General features: G+C 38.8%; 1 protein-coding gene across 1 annotated transcript in view; it reads left to right on the top strand.

The window, feature by feature from the left end:
* abcc5 (ATP-binding cassette, sub-family C (CFTR/MRP), member 5) overlaps positions 1-19,644 on the top strand; it is a 36,209-nt gene that overhangs the window by 14,989 nt on the left and 1,576 nt on the right. Inside the window, exons 6-28 of the mRNA XM_082182148.1 lie at positions 2,018-2,251; positions 2,449-2,622; positions 2,706-2,853; positions 3,634-3,782; positions 3,876-3,983; positions 4,989-5,342; positions 5,440-5,511; positions 5,621-5,745; positions 6,537-6,609; positions 7,529-7,732; positions 7,816-7,959; positions 8,553-8,649; positions 9,390-9,574; positions 10,429-10,575; positions 10,677-10,806; positions 11,634-11,916; positions 12,051-12,237; positions 13,970-14,059; positions 14,183-14,372; positions 17,036-17,195; positions 17,955-18,033; positions 18,251-18,364; positions 18,489-18,653. Of these exons, the coding sequence (XP_082038274.1) occupies positions 2,018-2,251; positions 2,449-2,622; positions 2,706-2,853; positions 3,634-3,782; positions 3,876-3,983; positions 4,989-5,342; positions 5,440-5,511; positions 5,621-5,745; positions 6,537-6,609; positions 7,529-7,732; positions 7,816-7,959; positions 8,553-8,649; positions 9,390-9,574; positions 10,429-10,575; positions 10,677-10,806; positions 11,634-11,916; positions 12,051-12,237; positions 13,970-14,059; positions 14,183-14,372; positions 17,036-17,195; positions 17,955-18,033; positions 18,251-18,364; positions 18,489-18,653 (3,612 nt within the window). The remainder of the gene's footprint in view (positions 1-2,017; positions 2,252-2,448; positions 2,623-2,705; positions 2,854-3,633; positions 3,783-3,875; positions 3,984-4,988; positions 5,343-5,439; positions 5,512-5,620; positions 5,746-6,536; positions 6,610-7,528; positions 7,733-7,815; positions 7,960-8,552; positions 8,650-9,389; positions 9,575-10,428; positions 10,576-10,676; positions 10,807-11,633; positions 11,917-12,050; positions 12,238-13,969; positions 14,060-14,182; positions 14,373-17,035; positions 17,196-17,954; positions 18,034-18,250; positions 18,365-18,488; positions 18,654-19,644) is intronic.

Raw genomic sequence — 19,644 nt, 5'->3', positions numbered from 1 at the left:
AATAAGGAAAGTATCTGTTCTTATGGCCCGCTATGAAATGATAGATTTGGGGTATAACTTAAGTTTAGGGGCATTGCATGTAGCACAAGCGTAGTCTAGAGAGGAATCTCCTTAGGACAGGAGGATAGGCTAACATATTCTTCAAGGAGAGCTTCTGTCACTGTCCCACCAAGGGCGACACAGCAAGGCTCTGTCTCCTTCAACCTTTCGGAGAAAATCGGGCTTATCAAAATGCTTGGCTTTCAATCTGTTTAATCATCAACTGACTTTTTCTCCCTGTTGTCTATATTTAGCAACTCCCCGTAGAACATCTCCTTGAAGAGATACCTGTCCTTGCTCTGATGACTGAGGTCAGGGGTGGTTTGTAAAGGAAGGTGGGTGTCTATGGGAGTGGGTGGGGGTTCAGATTGGAGTTAGGGGTCAGAGGTCGCTGGGTCCCCATGTGTGTGACATGTGACAGAGGCTATTCTTTAGACTCCACAGGGTGTCCATTTAACCTGCGGGGAGAGCATACGGCAGGCAGAGCCGGTGAGGATTCCTGGGAGGTAAGGGCATGTTTCTTATGCAGGGCTGGATCAAGAGTTAATGCTGTTTGCTGCCCTTCTCTCTCTTTCTTTCCGTTTCCCCTCTCTTATTTGATCTCTGTAATTATTCGCATCTCATGTGTTTTGAAATGATTCAGCGAACAAATGTGTCTACGGTTGGGTAACTGGTTGTCAAACTGTGCAATGTATGTCCGATGACAAATGTGGGCAAGATTTTGTGCCGATGGACAATTGATTCAGACTTCTCCAGATATCTGTCCCATATGCCAGCTCCTCAATTGCTCAATGGAAAACGGACTTGTGGTTTTTTTTGTATTGCTGGGGTTTCTTGTTTTGGACTGAAACGCTCTCAAGTGTGAGAGATCCATGGGCGTACAGGCAGTTTTCAGACCCACACCTTTTGTCCTCAATATGTTGCTGGATTTTTGACCAATTTCATGGACACCTTTTTGGGCAACTATGTGGTGTAAATGGGTCTCGTAAGATGTACGTCATTCAGGGAGGGATCGCTGCCCCACTAACCTCGATTAAAAGTAAATGGGACAGCTTTTAAGTGATGACGACTCGCAAATGGACTCAAAGAACTAGATGTGCTTTTTCTTTTGACATTATATCTGAAATCATACTTTTATGAAACAATGTCTTTTGTTTTTTCTCTCACAAGTATTGATTTGCCTGATCCATGTTTTTTTTTTGTTGCTCAGACATCTTTGTAAATCTTTTAACTGCTGAATGTTTCAACTTTCAAGGTTAAATATTCAAGGTTTCATTAATAAAAGCAAGCAGCTGTGTTGAACCACATGGGTTTGCCCGTATTCCCAGTTTATGTGTGCATATCCTTGACTGCATATGTGCATGATATTAGAGAACAGTGTGTGTGTGCGACTGTGTGTGTGTGCGTGTGTGTGTGTGCTTGTATGGACTGTGTCAGCTGTTAAAAGTTTTCTGTGTTTTGTGCTTCCGCACACTCTGCTACTAACGATTGATTTAATTGATATTAATTTTCAGGTGTTAAAACAAAAGTACGTCTCCATCCTGTACCCCCAACCTGATGTGACTGTAGGTAAAAAGTCTTTGAATCCACAAACAAGGGGCATTATGTCCATGATTCACTTTGCTAAACGTACAATGTATCGCACAAATGGTACTATCATTGTCTCTCTTGTTCTTTTCCAAAGGCTAGAGAAAAGGGCCAAATAAGGTAAACTATTAGAACACAGGCTTGACATTGTCTCTCAGTACAAGTTGCTCCAGTGATTATGATGAAGTCCCACACGTAGCATACAATGATCTGCATCTCTTCACCTTTTTATGCCGAATGACGTAGTAATGCCAGGTGTTTTATGATGAGGAAGGTCACAAAATGTTGTCGAAGTGTAAATATCGCAGTGGTGTGGTGCAATCGTATGTTTGTATCCTCAGTCACGCCTGCTGTGTCCTGTCGCCCCCTTGCTCGTCCTCCCTCTCCCCAGGCGTTTGTGGTGAGGCGGTTACTGGAGTACACGCAGAAGAGCGAACCCGACCTGCCCTACGGCCTGCTGTTGGTGTTGGGCCTCTTGGCCACCGAGCTGATTCGCTCCTGGTCCCTCGCCCTCACCTGGGGGCTGAACTACCGCACCGGCACCCGTCTGCGCGGAGCCGTCCTGACCATGGCCTTCCACAAGATACTGCGTCTGCGCAGCCTCCGGGAGAAGAGCATGGGACAGGTACGGTGTTGAGGGACAGACGAGGAGTTTTTCGCATTAATGAATTGGACGTTTAGGAAGGTTAGGAGCAGATATCCTAGGGTGTTGAATGGTGAAGAGATGAAGAGTGAAAGAAAAAGAAGGTGATGCCCGCAAATATATTTCACGGTGGTATATGTCACACATCTTGCCAATGTACGTGTTGCTTTTGTCTTTAGCTGATCAATATGTGCTCGAGTGATGGGCAGCGCATGTTTGAAGCCGCTGTGGTGGGCAGCCTGTTGGCTGGAGGCCCCCTGGTGGCCGTGCTGGGAATGGGATACAACTTGTCTGTATTGGGGCCGACTTCTCTGCTGGGTTCTGCCGTTTTCATCCTCTTCTACCCGACCATGGTGAGCTTTTCGGTTCCTGCTTTCTCTTGGTTTTACCACTGGGAGTTTGTGTTATAATGCCACTGTTTTTCCTGTGCCGGTAGATGTTTAGCTCCAGGCTGACGGCATACTTCAGGAGGAAGGGAGTAGCCGTGACTGACCAGCGTGTTCAAAAGATGAATGAGATTCTGAACTACATCAAGTTCATTAAGATGTATGCCTGGGTTAAGGCGTTCTCACAAGCTGTACGAAGTAAGTTATTTTTTTTGGCTTGTGTATTTGGCTTACTTTTAATATCATTGATATACCATTATAGTTTTTTTATATATATTTTGAATTAGATTTGTTTTAATATTTTCTGTTTTAATTTTAGTAATTCCCTTTTTGGGAATTCTGTTTTATGTCATTTTTATTAGTTTTTGATAAAAAAAAATTAAAAATCTATATTTTAGTGTCATTGATTTTTATTTATTAATTTTTTTACTTGTGTTTGGCTGTTATTTTGATATGTTATTTGTATCATTGATATACTATTATAGTTTTTTATATATATTTTGAATTAGATTTGTTTTAATATTTTTTGTTTTAATTCTAGAAATTCCCTTTTTGGGAATTCTGTTTTATGTCATTTTTATTAGTTTTAGTGTCATTGATTGATTTTTTTTATTGATTTTTTTTTACTTGTGTTTGGCTTAGTGTTATTTTGATATGTTATTTGTATCATTGATATACTATTATAGTTTTTGTTAGTCTTTTGAATTAGTTTTTTTATATGTTCTGTTTACATTTTAATTTGTTTAAAGTTTTCATGTAGTTTTTATACATTTTTAGTTTTAGTTAGTTTAGTACTTCAAGTTAAACTAAACAAAAATTAGAAATGTACACTAGTTTTTGTATATTTAATTTCATTTAATGTTTATTTTATTTCAAGTAATGATTTTTTTATGGTTTTGTTTTAGTTAATGATAATAACCCTGGTTTCACTCATTTCTATGCACACATTTTTGCTAATCATTGGGTACCTTCAAACAGGAATTAGAGAGGAGGAGCGTCAGATCTTGGAAAAAACAGGATATTTTCAGAGCATCACTGTGGGCGTGGCACCCATCGTCGTGGTGATTGCCAGCGTGGCAACATTCTCCACCCACATGTTGCTAGGTTATGACCTTACCGCTGCACAGGTAGGGTTACATTGCTTGTTTTGAAGTGTAGTCATTACCACAGTATTAATGAACTCATGCATTGACTCTTAACTTTTTTTTTTTTTTGTCCAGGCATTTACTGTCGTCACTGTTTTCAATTCCATGACCTTTGCCCTGAAGGTCACCCCATTTTCTGTCAAATCTCTCTCGGAGGCATCTGTCGCCATTGATAGGTTCAAGGTGAGCTTTCTGTGCCTCTTTCTACAAATAGTTACTTTCACCTCTGTCAAGATTTTCTCTGGTGTGTGTTTTGCCTACTGTTATCAAGGCACCACCTGTAAATCCAGGTGTTGGAGCAGGTGGTATCATTCAGGTGTGTTTGATTTGGTCCAGGTGGAGGATCTTGGGGATTTGGCTGAATAAGATGGGAATGGGGCTGTTCTTGTCAGAATAGTACCACATTGAGAAGCCTCAGTTTCCACCCAGCTCACCCTCATCACGCAGATTATATCTTTGTTGTGTCTCTTTATAATTTCATTGTCAGAATACAAAAATCACATTAAGTCATAATCTGCGGAGGCTGTTGGAGATACAGTCATAAAACGTGATTTTAGGAAGTTGTTATAATAATAAAATGAAAGTGGACACAACAAAGCGTACATTTTTTAATAACTACATCAAAAATTGTATTTAGTTGTTTAGAACAGAAAAAGCCTGATGAGAGTTGTTTAACTTGTGTTCGCCAAACATCTCAGCTTCATGTATCTTCCACCTTGTTTGGATTTTTGTGCCAGAATCAAACACGTGACAATAGAGCACTGCAGTGATTATGTATTTTTGTAGCATCACACTGGATTTTTCCATTGGCTTTTGGATTATTGCAGAAAATAAGCTCTCTGACCAACAGTTTATGATTCTTACATGTTTTGTTCAATCATGATAATCCTCACAAATGAATTTTGAAGCCTAAATACAATCACCAAAAGTAAAAAGCCAAATGTAGTCTATAGACAAACTATTCTACAGTCTTGACTTCAACGTCACCATCGTTAAGCTTTCAGTCTTTATTTAAGAAACATTTTCCCTGAAAGTGAAAAATATGCAGACATGATTTAAGAATCTTCAGTTGAATTAAATAGTTTAAAAGCAACAAGAAAGACAAAAAGGCTCTGTGTTCTGTGTTAAATTTAGCACCTGTAAATGCTATAAATTGAGTCTGTTTTCTCTTTGTTTCTTCATTTTCAGAGTTTGCTCCTGATGGCCGAGGTCAAGATGATTCGTGAGCAGCCAAGCAATCCCTCCGTTGCAGTAGAGATGACTGGTGCCAGTTTGGCTTGGGAAACGGGGGGTCACAGCGCCCAGCCTTCGCCCCGTGGTACACCCTATATAGGCCTCGGAATGAGAGGGTGTCGCAAGAAGCGTCGGCAGCGCGACGACCCGAAACATCACGTGATGTTGGAAGAGGAAACGCATGGCCAGCTGTTGCATGATGTGTCTGGAGACATGGCGTCCAGTCCTGAAGATCACACCCTTCAAGTGCCGACCATCAGCCAACGGCTGCAAAGAACTCTTCACTGCGTCGATCTCACTATACAAAAGGTCTTTTTCTTTCTAAATGCTAATTTGGTCGATTTATAATGGTCAAGATGACAAGGAATAATCATACTAATAATCATTCGTGTGTTTGAATCTTTAGGGGAAGCTGGTCGGTGTGTGTGGCAGTGTGGGAAGTGGCAAAACATCTCTCATCTCTGCCATTCTTGGCCAGGTGAGCATTTATTGTCTGATTTGAAGTGTAAAAAAGGGCAGCTGTCATTCATTGATCCATTAGATGTGTTCATAGAATCCTCAGATCCACTGTTGTGTGTGTATCCCAGATGACTCTTTTAGAGGGGACTGTTGCTGTTGATGGAGATTTCGCGTATGTGGCACAACAGGCCTGGATTCTCAACGCATCCTTCCGTGACAATATCCTGTTTGGCAAGGAAATGGAGGAAGAGAGGTGAGCACCAAATAAAAGGAGAGTGCAAAGGTCCTGATACACTCGCAGTACAGTTCTTTTCCGTTCTTCGCTTAGGGGAAAAAATAAGTCAGAAACACCTTTGCAGCACTATACTGTTAGCGAACATCCCGACACCGCCAACACTGCTGAGAGTGCTAATAATAACAGAATGAACACAACAAAAATGACAGCTGTGAGAAAACAGCTGTTCAGAAAGCATGAAGCAGAAGAAATGAGCCGGAGAAGATTTTCATGTCAAAGAAAGCGGAGCCGCGGAGCCACACCTATTAAATAATCACCACAGACCAATGGTAGTTCATAGGCGTTTACCACCCAGAGCAAACTTTTCTGGAAAGTCTGCTTTGTCAAGATATTTTGAAACAAGCAAACTTCGTTTTGGCCTGATTTGGTTCGAAATGATGCCATACCAGTTTGTTCTTCAATTTCGCTTGAAGTACATCGGGGCCTTTTTTAGTGAAACACGTCAGTACTTTTTGGTTCGCCAGACAGCTGCACTACAGCAATGTAATGAATAATGTGTTTGAGTCAGCGTGAAGTAGACTAGAGGGCTGAGCAAGTAAAAAGGATCTGCAGGCGGTGTGTGACTCAGCATAGAGATAAAATGAGCACAGACAACCTTGAACACTTGTTCTTTGTCATTAAACAGCCTCCATACGCCTCCTGATGAAATATAGTCAACGTATTAAAGATGTAATGGCACCTTGCTTGATATTTTACCTTAAAGCGTGATCATATTTTATCCTCCGGTCTCTTTGATATGTCTCCTGCAGGTATCAGGCTGTTCTGAGTGCTTGCTGCTTGAGACCAGACTTGGCCATCCTCCCTTGTTCTGACCTGACTGAGGTAACACATCCTACAGAATAACCAACAGTAGTGATGCACCCAAATTTGAGTTAGAATACTCAAAAACTCCCATTCAATAATCGCAGTAAGCTTTTGCGCTTTGCTACTATTGATATGAAACGGTCTCGGCTTTCAAATTCTTTAAATATCACAAAATTCAAACAATAAATGTAGTTTTGTTACTCTTTAATGTGCTTGGGAGAGATCGCTGTTGCCACGTCAGTTCAAGCAACATGTGAACTGATCATCTCTTCCTTTTTACTAGTTGTAGCACAAAAAACATGAATGAACATCAGAAGGTATGTTGAAAGATAGAGTACAACTGTCTCATGTAATCGCTCAGTCAGTGTTTCAACTGTGGAAAGATGTCAATAAAATTGCATTGGCCTCAAAATAAGCCATTCCATGTCCTCAGCTAGAAAAAAAACTCTTAGAGAGGAACATTTAGCTAAATATAAGCACTGTATCACATATTAATTATATTTTTATTTAACCTGTTAGTGATGACTTTATTATTTTATGTATATTTGAATTAATAAATAAATTTGAATACATATGTCTAGCCACCGTTGTATTTATTTCAACAATGAATAGGAGTAAAAACATAATTATATAAGCAAAACTTTGATATAGAAACTGCCTTATGTGCAATTTAAATGTTTATATATGAATATTGAGTATTAGATAAATTCGATGAATGCATTGATTATTAAATAAACTTTACTTTTGGTTTTCGGCTAACTGATGGTTCAGGTGTTTCAGTAAAAAAAAGAAAATTGGTGCATCACTAATCAGCAGAGATACTCTTAGACCTGAGCTACAAATAGAATAATAATTTGTTAAAAACACTAAATTCTCATCTATAATGAGCCTATAATCAGGGCCAATGTTTTATACGTGGTGTGATTCCCTCTGTCAGATTGGTGAACGTGGTGCCAACCTGAGCGGCGGTCAGCGTCAGCGGGTAAGCCTGGCGCGAGCTTTATACAGCAACCGGGACATTTACATTCTTGATGACCCTTTAAGTGCTCTGGATGCTCATGTCGGAAATCACATCTTTAACAACGCCATTAAGAAGCAGCTGCGTGGCAAGACCGTCATCTTTGTCACTCACCAGCTACAGGTACGTTATAATGTGAGATCTTTTAACCATGTAAGCACTGGATTACGATCACAGCATACGGTAATGGACGTTTCTGTTTTCAGTATCTGGTGGACTGTGATGACGTGATCGTCGTGCGTGACGGCAGCATCACAGAGCAAGGAAGCCACGAGGACCTGATGAATGTGAATGGAGACTACGCCGCCATGTTTAACACCCTTCAACTGGGAGAAACACACATCATTGATGTCAGTATCTCTTCAATCAGCCAAAAATGAAAACTCTATCATCATTTACTCGCCCCCATGTTGTAACTAACCTCATGGCGTTTGGTCGCATGATGTGCAAGAACCAATGATGTTTGATGATAGTTGATTTGAGTTTCAAGGAATAAATGCAGAATTTCAGTCTGTTTATTATACAAAACAATCATGCCGCTTCAGAAGACGTCGTTTTGGCCTGATTTTGTTCGAAATAATTTCACAGCAGTTCGTTCTTCTATTTCGCTTGAAGTATATCGGGCATTTATACAGTATTTCATAAAATGGACAAAACATCTAAAACATTATTTAAAAAATGGTCTTTTGTAATCCTCAAAGTAAAGAAAGTCATACAGACAGAAGTATCATTTTTGGGTGAACTTTCCCTTAAAGGTCCTGTTTTATGTAAACCGATGAAATAGGGAAGATGGTGAAATAGTTCAGAGACAGTTCACCAAAAATGGAGAAGTTTTAAATGTGTACGCAGCTCTTTTTCAACAGCACCATCAGTTCTTATTAATTGCGTGGTTGCTATTTGCACATGGTGGAGTTCTCGAATCTGTTATTTTGTGTCATCTCAGGTTCCGAATAAGAAATCAGGGAGTTCCCTGAAGAAACCCTTAGAGAGCAAAAAAGCAGGATCTGTCAAAAAAGAAAAAACAGTCAGTCAGGATGATGGTAAGTATGAGCATGTTAAACCGTAAATTATACTGTGCGCTACATCAGTGATTCTCAACTGGTTTGGCCATGGGACCAACATTTTCCCATGGTCATTAAGCTGCGACCCAATTTTTTATTCCTAAAAAAATACAAATAGCAGTCCCAAACTACTTAATTAATACAATAAAGTTAGTAAGTTGGTATTAGCCACCAAAGTCATTTAAAAATATACAAAATTGCACAAAAGTAAAAATAGTGGCATTTTGGGGTTACAGAAACAACATGCTTGTAATTTCTTTTGCGCTTTATTTATAATGAAGAGATATACAGCGAGCGCCGCCACATTTGCACGTGCAATTGAAGAGCACCGTATAACGGCTGACATGACAGGTGAGGTGAGAGACTTTTTTTCTAACAGGTTACAAAAATAACATTAAAATAATTACACTGAGATATAGCCTGACAACAGCTCATCTGACCGCAGATACTGAATCGGGACAACGTGTTTTTATCAGGCACTCTTTACTTAAATGCGTCTGACAGAAGAGTCAACAGCTTTCACGCACGTCTTTCAAAATAAAAGTCTCACATCAGAAAAACAGAATTACATTTGTTGTTGTTTCTTTGAACCGCACAGGTTCTGCGACCCACCAGTTGAGAAACTCTGCTCTACATAACCTCCCTTCAGGCCTCACGTTTAGTCATGCTTACCCTTTTTTACCTAATGATTTACCTCACTCCTGTCGGTTTTCTTTCAGGTCAGCTGATGCAGGTGGAAGAGAGAGGGAAAGGCTCAGTGCCCTGTGAAGTGTACAAAGTGTACATCCAGGCTTTAGGAGGGTGGCTCGTCTTCCTCTTCATCCTGGCCCTCTTTATTGTCAATGTGGGCAGCATAGCCTTCAGCAACTGGTGGCTCAGCTACTGGATCAAGCAGGGCAGTGGGGTAAGAGACACTGGGCAGTTTGGAGCAAAGGAACTGCAGAAAGGCTTCATTTCCATGAGACCAGAGTAGAAGTGTTTAAATATTTGATGTGCTTGTGACCTTTAGCGCTGGTTTGTCTTTTCTTTCTGGAGCTGTTACTGGTAGTGTGTCAAACTTTGGAAATTACAAATCACAAATGACTAATTATTTTTGTGTTGATCATAACTCATGTACTGAATATCAATATTTAAAACATTATTAAAAAAAATTCAGAACAGCTGCTCAGCCTTCACTTTGTTTTTTTACTGGTTAGGTGTAATAAGCTTGATCTTTGCGTCATATTCATCACAGTATTTCTGTAATGAATAAATATAAATAGACAATTCTTATTTGAATATTGCAGTGTTTACTGTAAATGATTAATTGGTGCACATCTTTTTTAATTAATGTGCCCTCGTAATCTTTAACATTAACTCTACACCAATGTGCAAAGAACAAGGATTCCAGTCAATTCCTGATGGGCAAAACCAAGTGCCGCCCTACTTTTTATTTTTGTTCTAGAAGCTGTTTCATTTGGATTTACGTAAAACAATAGGGAAGAAAAGGCTATTACAAGTTTTCAAGCCATCTTTAAAGGTTAAGACAATAAATATATGCCATACTGTGAATCCACATTAATATTGTATTAATGAGTCTTTGGCAATACGCACCCCTAAGTAGGCCATTGATTAATTTGATAACTATATAAATAGTTTCTGGAAACAAAATTGAATTACAGAGTATCATCCTTTTAACATGTTTTACTATAAAATGCAAAACACATTTGTGTACACATTTGTGTGTCTATGATTTCCTTATGGTTTCTTGCTCAACAGAACACCACAGTGCAGGTGGGGAACAGTTCAGTCGTGAGCGAGAGTATGCGAGATAACCCTCTGATGCACCACTACGCTGGTGTCTACACCATGTCTATGGGAATCATGCTCCTCCTCAAACTTCTGAGAGGCACCGTGTTTGTCAAGGTGAGATTTTACATTTTTACATGTAGTTGGTTTTATAGCATCTATACCAAGCTGTCAGAGGGAGAGGTCCATGTTTCATTCGGATCTTCTTCTTTTTTTAGGGTACTCTGCGCGCCTCCTCAAAGCTCCATGACGAACTTTTCCAGAAGATTCTTCGCAGTCCCATGAAATTTTTTGACACAACGCCCACGGCTCGCATCCTCAACCGATTCTCCAAAGACATGGATGAAGGTGAGAACTGTTGGAGGGTTACAGTGTATTATTATCTTCAAATGGGGTGTGCGAGATTGACCAAAAATAACAGCTCTGTATTTTCAGGGATTTTAACTATAATTATATTTTGGTTAATGTGTTAGACCTGTTGTGTAGGGGCGATTTCGGACACTTCCACTGATTCATTCATGAACAAAACACCACTCTGTGTTTCCTGGAGACTCAGAGCAGTTCTGTAATGGCTTGGTTTGGAAATATTGCAGAAATAGAGGAAAAAAGAGACAATATTGTTAATATTGTGACTAAAATGTAACTCACAATATTAACTTTGTTTATTAAAGTGTTGTATAAAATCAATATCACATTTGCAGTCAGCACACTTGTGTGATAGTGCTAAACTATATCATATAGAAATTAGTGCCATCAAATCGATTAATCGTGATTAATCGCATCTAACATAAAAGTTTGTTTATATATGTGTGTGTGTACACACACACACACACATATATATATATATATATATATATATATATTTATAAATTTGTGATTAAATATTAAATAAAAACAAACTTTTATGTTAGATGAGATTAATCGCGATTATTCGATTTGACAGTACTAATAGAAATGTAAGGCATAAGGGGCGATTTCACCTCATATATTGAATTTTGGGGGCATTTTACATCACGCAATGAAAGTAGGCCGTTTTTTGTTTGTGTTTTACAAAGTGAGTGACACATCATTAGAACAAACATTACGATATTATTGTAGATGATACATATCACACGCCCCTATAATCAGACTCTCATACCTGTCTTACATTTCTAAATGCTTCCCTGTCTTCTCAGTGGACACACGTCTGCCGTTCCAGGCTGAGATGTTCATTCAGAACGTGATTCTGGTGCTCTTCTGCCTGGGTGTGATTGGCAGCGTGTTCCCTTGGTTCCTGGTGGCAGTAGGGCCGCTGGTCATCCTCTTTACAGTGCTGCACGTGGTTTCACGAGTCTTCATTCGAGAACTCAAACGATTAGACAACATCACACAGTCACCGTTCCTGTCCCACGTTGCCTCCAGCATTCAGGGCCTGACCACCGTGCATGCTTATGGAAGAGAGGACGAATTCCTTCAAAGGTGAATGCTGGGATATCATTCTGCATCATTTTATAGTGTTTCTTTTAATGTGCTTTACGGTAAGCATTATACGATAGGTTTATGATAAGACTTCCAGTGAGCTCACTTAATACACTTTGTGTCTTTTATCCCAGGTATCAGGAGCTGCTGGATCAGAACCAGGCTCCTTTCTATCTGTTCAGCTGTGCCATGCGCTGGCTGGCAGTGCGTCTGGATGTGATTAGCGTGGCTCTCATTAGCATAACGGCTTTGATGATTGTCCTCATGCACGGCCAGATCCCTCCTGCATACGCAGGCCTGGCCATTTCCTATGCTGTACAGGTGAGGGAAATTGTGCAAAACGTCTTTCATCTTTTGACTCTTTCAGTGTCAACCATTTGAAAATAGAATCCTGAACTCTTGAAACTCTTAAAAACAGGCATGGGATATTGTTTGCTGTAGTTATTAAATCAACAAAGCCTAATTTCCAAAAGTAAAACACAATTGATGATAGTGGTCAACCGAAATATCGCCATTGCCGATATTATCATTTTATTGGTGTTGGAAGTGGGACTTTTATTTTGACAGCCCTAAGAACCCAGTACAGGAGCTCCTTTTCTCAGTCTTTCTTTAGTTTTCTGTCTTTGTACAGTTCTTTCTAATTACTGAAAAGCAAATGCTATAATACTTTTTATATACTACCGAGATTCTGTAAATACTCATTTAAACAAGTCTTTGAGTGTCTCATAAATATTTACTGCCACAAACCTTGCAAACTTCATCTTGTGTCCACAGTAGGGATGTGCCCGAAGCCGAATGCCATGTTCGGAAAGGAAATGATGCATTATATGGAGCCCCTAAAGGGACATGATGATAGAAAAAAAATATCAGATGTGAGGAAAAAATAGTATAAAAAAATATAGTTTGGTAATTATATTGTATATAATTTGTGGGCATCAGGGAGCCGCTATTAATATGCGGGGTATTGAAATCGCTTTTAAATGACTTTTGCGGTCTCAAAATTATTCAACCCCCTGAATAAAATCCCTCACAACAGCACAAATCTGCAAAACAGGTGTTGTTTCAAACACACCTGATGCAACTAATCAAGGGCTTCATTAGTTGCACCAGGTGTGCTTGAACTAGAACACATTAAATATCTCAACTGGCTAGGTTTGAGTGTTAAGTTTGACTGCTTGTTAGAAATAAGTCAAAAGAATGGTCCAAAAAGTTAAGAGAAGATGGAAGGAAGAGGATACAAAAAGATAGCAAAGTCACAAAATGTTCCTAGAGACACCGTTGGAAGCATAGTTCGCTAGTTCAAAGTTAAAGGAACAGTGATTACACTTCCTGGACGGGGCAGAAAAAGGAAGCGATCAACAAATTTCTGAGAAGGCAGGATCAGAAAAACCCTCGAGTGACGCAAAAGACCTGCAGCAAGATATAAATCAGTTTTTAATTGGCCATTGACCACCCTGCTCTTTAAGATATCGGCATTGGGCATCAAAAAATCCATAGTGGTCGTCCACTAACTGATGTCAAGCAGGACGGATGCCCTGCAGGGAGAGCGGCACATTTCTCATTGCTGCTGGCTTCTGCAGAAATTGAAACTCCCCTGTTTTTTGCACCAATGGCAGATGGATGCAAGTGCCATTTTGTGCATGTTGTGCATTTGTCCCTTCCATTTTTCTGCCAAAATTTAAATAAAAAAAGTGAAGCGAGAACGGTGCTTTCCATTTTTAGCGCCTCCTCCTCCTGAGTCATTAATTATCTAGCTACCCTAGTAAACAGGTGCCACTAGTACTCACGGTGGTCTTCATGTTGATGACGCAAATGCACTGTGGTTTAGAGCCAAATAATAGGGACCTGTGGTGAAATAGGAAGGGAATCAGACTCGAGTTTGGACCAAACAATCAAAACAAGTGTGGAAACGGCATAAGACAGGATTGACACGTGTAGAACACATTTATTTGCCTCAAATGAGACTGAATAGGGTCATATTATCAGTCAACACAACAGAAGCTATTGTATAAAGGAAGCAGATTTTACTGAACGTCTCTTTCATCTCTCACAGCTTACAGGATTATTCCAGTTTACTGTTCGCTTGGCCTCTGAGACTGAAGCGCGGTTCACCTCAGTAGAGAGAATCCATCATTACATCAAGGTACTTGTCTTGCATCATTTTTTGACTGACAATTTCAGCTTGACTTTAAACATTTCTTTACGATGAATTCAGAATAGAGAGGATGAAGTCCAACGTTTGCTTTGTCCCCTCTCTCTGTCTTAGTCTCTGTCTCTGGAGGCCCCCGCGCGGGTGAAAAACAAGGCTCCTCCATCTGACTGGCCCCAGGAGGGTGAGATAGTGTTTGATGGAACAGAGATGAGGTACAGAGACAACCTCCCACTAATACTGAAGAAAGTCTCCTGCACCATTCGACCGAAAGAGAAGATCGGAATCGTAGGACGAACAGGCTCAGGTCAGTCTCTTCTCTTGGGTTTTTTCTCAACAATTACGATATTCAATTTAATATAACTTTTTGAATCAGGGGCCTCATTTATAAAACACATGTGCGATCGGATTTGATCCTAAAGTCCATGGATTTTTTTTCTATGTCAAAAGTGAGGAACAAATCAGGATTTATAAAGGCAAAAACTGAAGTGAAAATGTTCTTATGCGTACGCCAACTGAAGAGCATGTGTACAACGTTTTTGTACTCATATATACCAGTAATTACAATAATCCAGCATTGTTTATTAAAATGTTAAGATAAATATTGAGCAAATGAGAAAATGTTTTAACTGCTTTATTTTTGTATCATTTATTAATTATATGAATGATTTTCTGAATAAAAAAATATGTGCGCATGTGTATATAAATGTAATTACACATATTTATAACAATAGTTTTATATTTTATATCTATTGTGTTTTATAAATCATTCATTTCAAAAATTGTCATATGTTCACATTTAGGATCATTTGACGTACATCTTACTAAATGAGGCCCCAAGCCTTTAACCCCCTGAGGTCTACGGTATCGCCGGCGATACCAGCTCGCTTTTTTTTTGTCAATGTAAAAGAAACTCATAAATACTCTGTTGACTTTGATTTTCCATAGGAGTTTCATACATCAATCGATTCTGTTAAATGTGTATTATTTTTGTGTATACTCACAATAAAAACAAAGTGTTGTGCTTTTTGCCAAATAAAGAAAAATAAACACGAAGCGAGTTCTGCCTTCTCTCTGCCAGTGAAGTCCATTCTGAAACGCGTCCGAAAATGAACAATAACTGAGCGAATACTCAGTCAAACAGGCATACAGACACACAGGCATTAAGATTGAATTTTCTTCTTTTAAATGAAGTAATTTATATAAAAAACAAATATTCTAATCTTGTGAAATCTGTATTAAAAGAGAGCGATTCCAGTCGAGCTCATCTCATCTCATTACGTTATAATCGGCCCCGCCCACGGAGAGCGCGCGCTATTCAAACGCAAATGACTGAGACGATCCCATACAAACTGTGAACGCCCCCATATCAGCTCGAGAAAACACATCAAGTTTATTCAGATAAGTGTAGTTGTCTACACTGTCTCGCAGCGCTGTGAGGAATAATAATAATGGAAAACGTACCTCAGAAGTGCTGGTATTTCGAGGAGCAACGGATGGAATAATGTAGTAAGTTTTTTTTTTTTCATTCTCAAGTAAATCGCGTTTCTGTGTGAATGAATGAACGCAGAGATGCGCTGTTTACCACAACTCGCAAAAAGACGGTTTAAATTTGAATTGCGTTTCTGTGTGTGAATAAATGATCTGCTTTTAGCAAACTATTTAGCTATACTGAGTAAAATCGATTGAAATATGTTGAAATAAAATGTATTTGTATAAGCAACGTATTAAACTGCAAATTAACATTTATATTCCTTATAATAAAAACGAAAGACCTATGTTACAGACATATGAAAGACAACATTACGTTGATTAGTTTTGGATAGATTACACATTTTTACTGTAAAATATCTATCACCTCAAATAAGCTTTTGTTTGCCAATTTTTGCTAATATGTTAAATATAGTATGTTTTGTCAATGTAGGCTATATTCGAAGTTTGAAATATGTATGATAAAATGTATACTTTAGTTTTTACAAAGAAAGATTACACTTCAATTGTTGTTGTAATTGTAACCTTTTTAATAAAAAAATATATATTTACAAGGTAGATGTAAACAAATTTTAAAAGGTAAATATAAGCATTTTCTTTAAATAATTTTTATTGTGTTTTATTATTGACAAATTTGGGGAGAGGATACATATTCCAAAACTGAAAATACAGTATGAGAATTAACTGCACAATTAATAGACATGTTTTCCTTGGATATTATACAATTTGCAAGCAAAATTTGTGAAAAAAAAAAAAATTGACATGCTTCCAACTGTGAACCAATTTGGTAGAAATATATATATATATATATATATATATATACTGTATATATATTGCTCTTGCATTCTTTCTTGTGGCTATAGGTGACACACCTGAATGAATGGCTCATTAAGTATGCGGGCCCCATTGTCTCCTAAGGTGTGAACCACTACATATGCATGATGCTGTTGAATGGTTGACGCCCCTTGCGCATATTGCCTTTACAAACAAAAAGTGTTTTACAAGATTTAAATCAATGTATTGTGTTATGTGAATGATAAGGGCAGGATGATTTTCACATCATTTTGAAGAAAAAATTCTAGGCAAAGACATCAATTAGTCAAAAGTCTTATTGACACGTATTTAGTATGTGTTTTGTGGCCTTATTTCAGAAACTTTAGTTTTTTGTTTTTTCAATAACCATGCATAAACATTATTCTCTCAAAAATACAAACATGTACATGCATGTTGCTCACATATTATGGTAGCCCTGTTTGTGCTAAATAGAGTGTAATTATACCTTTGCCATTAATATGTTTATAAGCAACTGAAAAAAGCACAAATGTCAGGGCATGTCAGAACATCTCAAGGACCCCAAAAACCCCTCAGACCTCAGAGGGTTAATGTAATATGACTTTCATGACAAAAATAGAAGGTGAAATCAGATAATTAATGTCATATAGAGAAAAACATTAAATCTGCCATCTTATGTGTCCTCAGGGAAGTCTTCTCTAGGAGTGGTTCTCTACCGGCTGGTAGAACCATGTGGCGGCTCCATTAAGATTGATGGTGTCAACATTTGCGACATTGGCCTTGCAGATTTGCGCAGCAAGCTGTCGATCATTCCACAGGAGCCAGTGCTTTTCAGTGGTACTGTCAGGTACGCGTACACTCCTTCAGTGGAACTGCACTCCTCTGATTTATACTTGAATTAATCTGATTCCCAAAGACCCTTTCACACGAATCATGACAGGGCTTCATGCGTCACGCGCTATTATTAACTTTCACATGAAACATTTTTCAGAAGGACGATTTTACAAAATTGCAATATCGGAAACAGAGAAAACTGTGAAATCAGACTAAAGAACGTGTATTTGAACATTGCACCGAAACACCTTGCTTTGATTTTTGCCGTCTATGTTGAGTAATCAGTCCAGTAATCATAGGCTGCACTCTGAAAGGTCAACAGCAAATGGGGCTGAAGTGGAAATTGCTTGCACTCTAAGCATCGCGTTACAAGGCTTGACCAGTGGTAATGCTATAGCTTGCTGCTTCACATCATAGTTCAATGCATTTAGAACAAAATTTGAACTGAACTGAGCTGGATAAAGTTACTAACTTTGCCGCGCTGTTGTTAAACTCAATTGAATCAACACTGAACAGAATTGAGCTGAATAATGAACGCCTTCTGCAGAGCTGCTTTACTGCTGAAATTGAATTTTTTCATAATTTTACAACATTAACAATGCCATTTTATTAATGTGAAGCTGCTTTGAAACAATCTGTATTAAAGCGCTACATAAATAGACTAATGTTAACACGAGACATGCAGAAGTGCCTTAATCCCCGCTTCATATGAATGTATTTAATTGTCATTTTCTTATTTAGTCATACAACTGTATTCTGTATTTTCAAACAGATCCAACTTGGATCCATTTAAGCTGTATTCAGAGGAGCAGATCTGGGATGCCCTGGAGAGGACACACATGAAAGAATGTGTAAGCCAAACCCACACCATGTATAGCATTTACTGGCAAAGTTGTTTCAGGTTACCAACTCTTTTACATAGCAGCTTCTCATTTTGTCAAGTGCAAGTATGAAATCTCGGATGACTTCTTGTTGCTCTTGCCTCCATTGTATTACTGTTTCTTTCATTCTTCCCATGGCCTTGAATCTTTGTAATTCAGCGTTTTGCATCTCCTGTCTGTTGTTCAGGTGTCTCAGCTGCCTTTAAAGCTGGAGTCTGAGGTGGTGGAAAACGGGGAGAATTTCTCGGTGGGCGAGAGGCAGCTGCTCTGTGTGGCTCGAGTTCTTCTGAGACAGAGCAAGGTGAGTTTTCCCACTGACTGATCTTTTCCATGAGAGACTGAGCCAATTGGGATTAGCAGATAAAACAGAAAAGACTTTGTCTCATTTAACCAGGTCATCCACTTTGTTTCCTCCCAATTTTTAGATCTTGATCCTGGACGAGGCCACGGCGGCCATGGACACAGAGACCGACTGTTTGATTCAAGAGACGATTCGTAATGCATTCGAGGACTGCACCACGCTGACCATTGCACATAGAGTTCACACAGTGCTCAACTGTGACCGTATTATGGTGCTCAATCAGGGACAGGTACGGCATAGTGGTGTGATGACTAGATTTGATGAAAAACAATCTGTCGAAGCAGTAAAATATCAAAGGTTGTTGCTGTGGGAAGTAGGGATGGGTGATATAGCGAAACATTTCTTATTTTTTCCCAAATTTTGACGATGTTCAAATCTTTGATATTTTTGCATTCGCTCTCAAAAAAATTTCAAAAACCTGATTTTATTGACCATCCACTGCAAAATCAATCCTGTACTTTTGCAGTGTGTATCTAGCAACATGAAAATTTAACTTATATTTAAATGGTGAATTGGTTATAAACAGAACACAAGCAAAGAGCACTACCTTAATAATCAATAAGGCTATCAATCACTTCGGCACTTGTGATCAATGAAGTTGTCTACACTGTGCTATAAATCTCTTATTTACATAGTGTCTACACTTTGGCGATCGTCCAAGTGAACCTTTTGAGCAGTATTGAGTGGATTCGAACTAACTCCAATGCCTCTGATTGGCTATTGCGTTCACATGCTCAACAGATATGTCCGTGATTGGCTAAAATGCTCAACGCTGCCAAACCCGTTGTACATAGAAACCTTTGACACTGTTCACAGACCGCGATCATACACGAACAGGAGCGTTTGAAAGCATCTGCCTATCAGCTGTCATAGTCGGGAGACAAAAAAAACTGGTGAAATTGGCTTACTGTTTTTACAAGCTAAAGTTTTTACAAATATTGCAATAGTCACAATATTTCCTAATTTTATAGACCTTATGTAGCCCCGCCCCTTTTCAGCGCTGCGCTCGTTGTCTTTTGTCTTCCGGTCTGTATTTTCACAGCGATCTTACGTATTTATGTATGAACGGCTCGTTTTAAAATCTTCCCGGTCGACTGACATTTGTTAAGACATCTGCTTTAAACATTACAATCCTCATGATAACTTTCGTTAACTTTACATTAAGTAAATCCATTTCAAAAGCTAATTACTCCTGGACAGCGATGCCATAGAAATATACA

Source organism: Leuciscus leuciscus (assembly GCF_965113295.1).
Source record: "Leuciscus leuciscus genome assembly, chromosome: 10".
Classification (NCBI taxonomy): Eukaryota; Metazoa; Chordata; class Actinopteri; order Cypriniformes; family Leuciscidae; genus Leuciscus; species Leuciscus leuciscus.
This window is presented reverse-complemented; position numbering and strand designations above follow the sequence as displayed.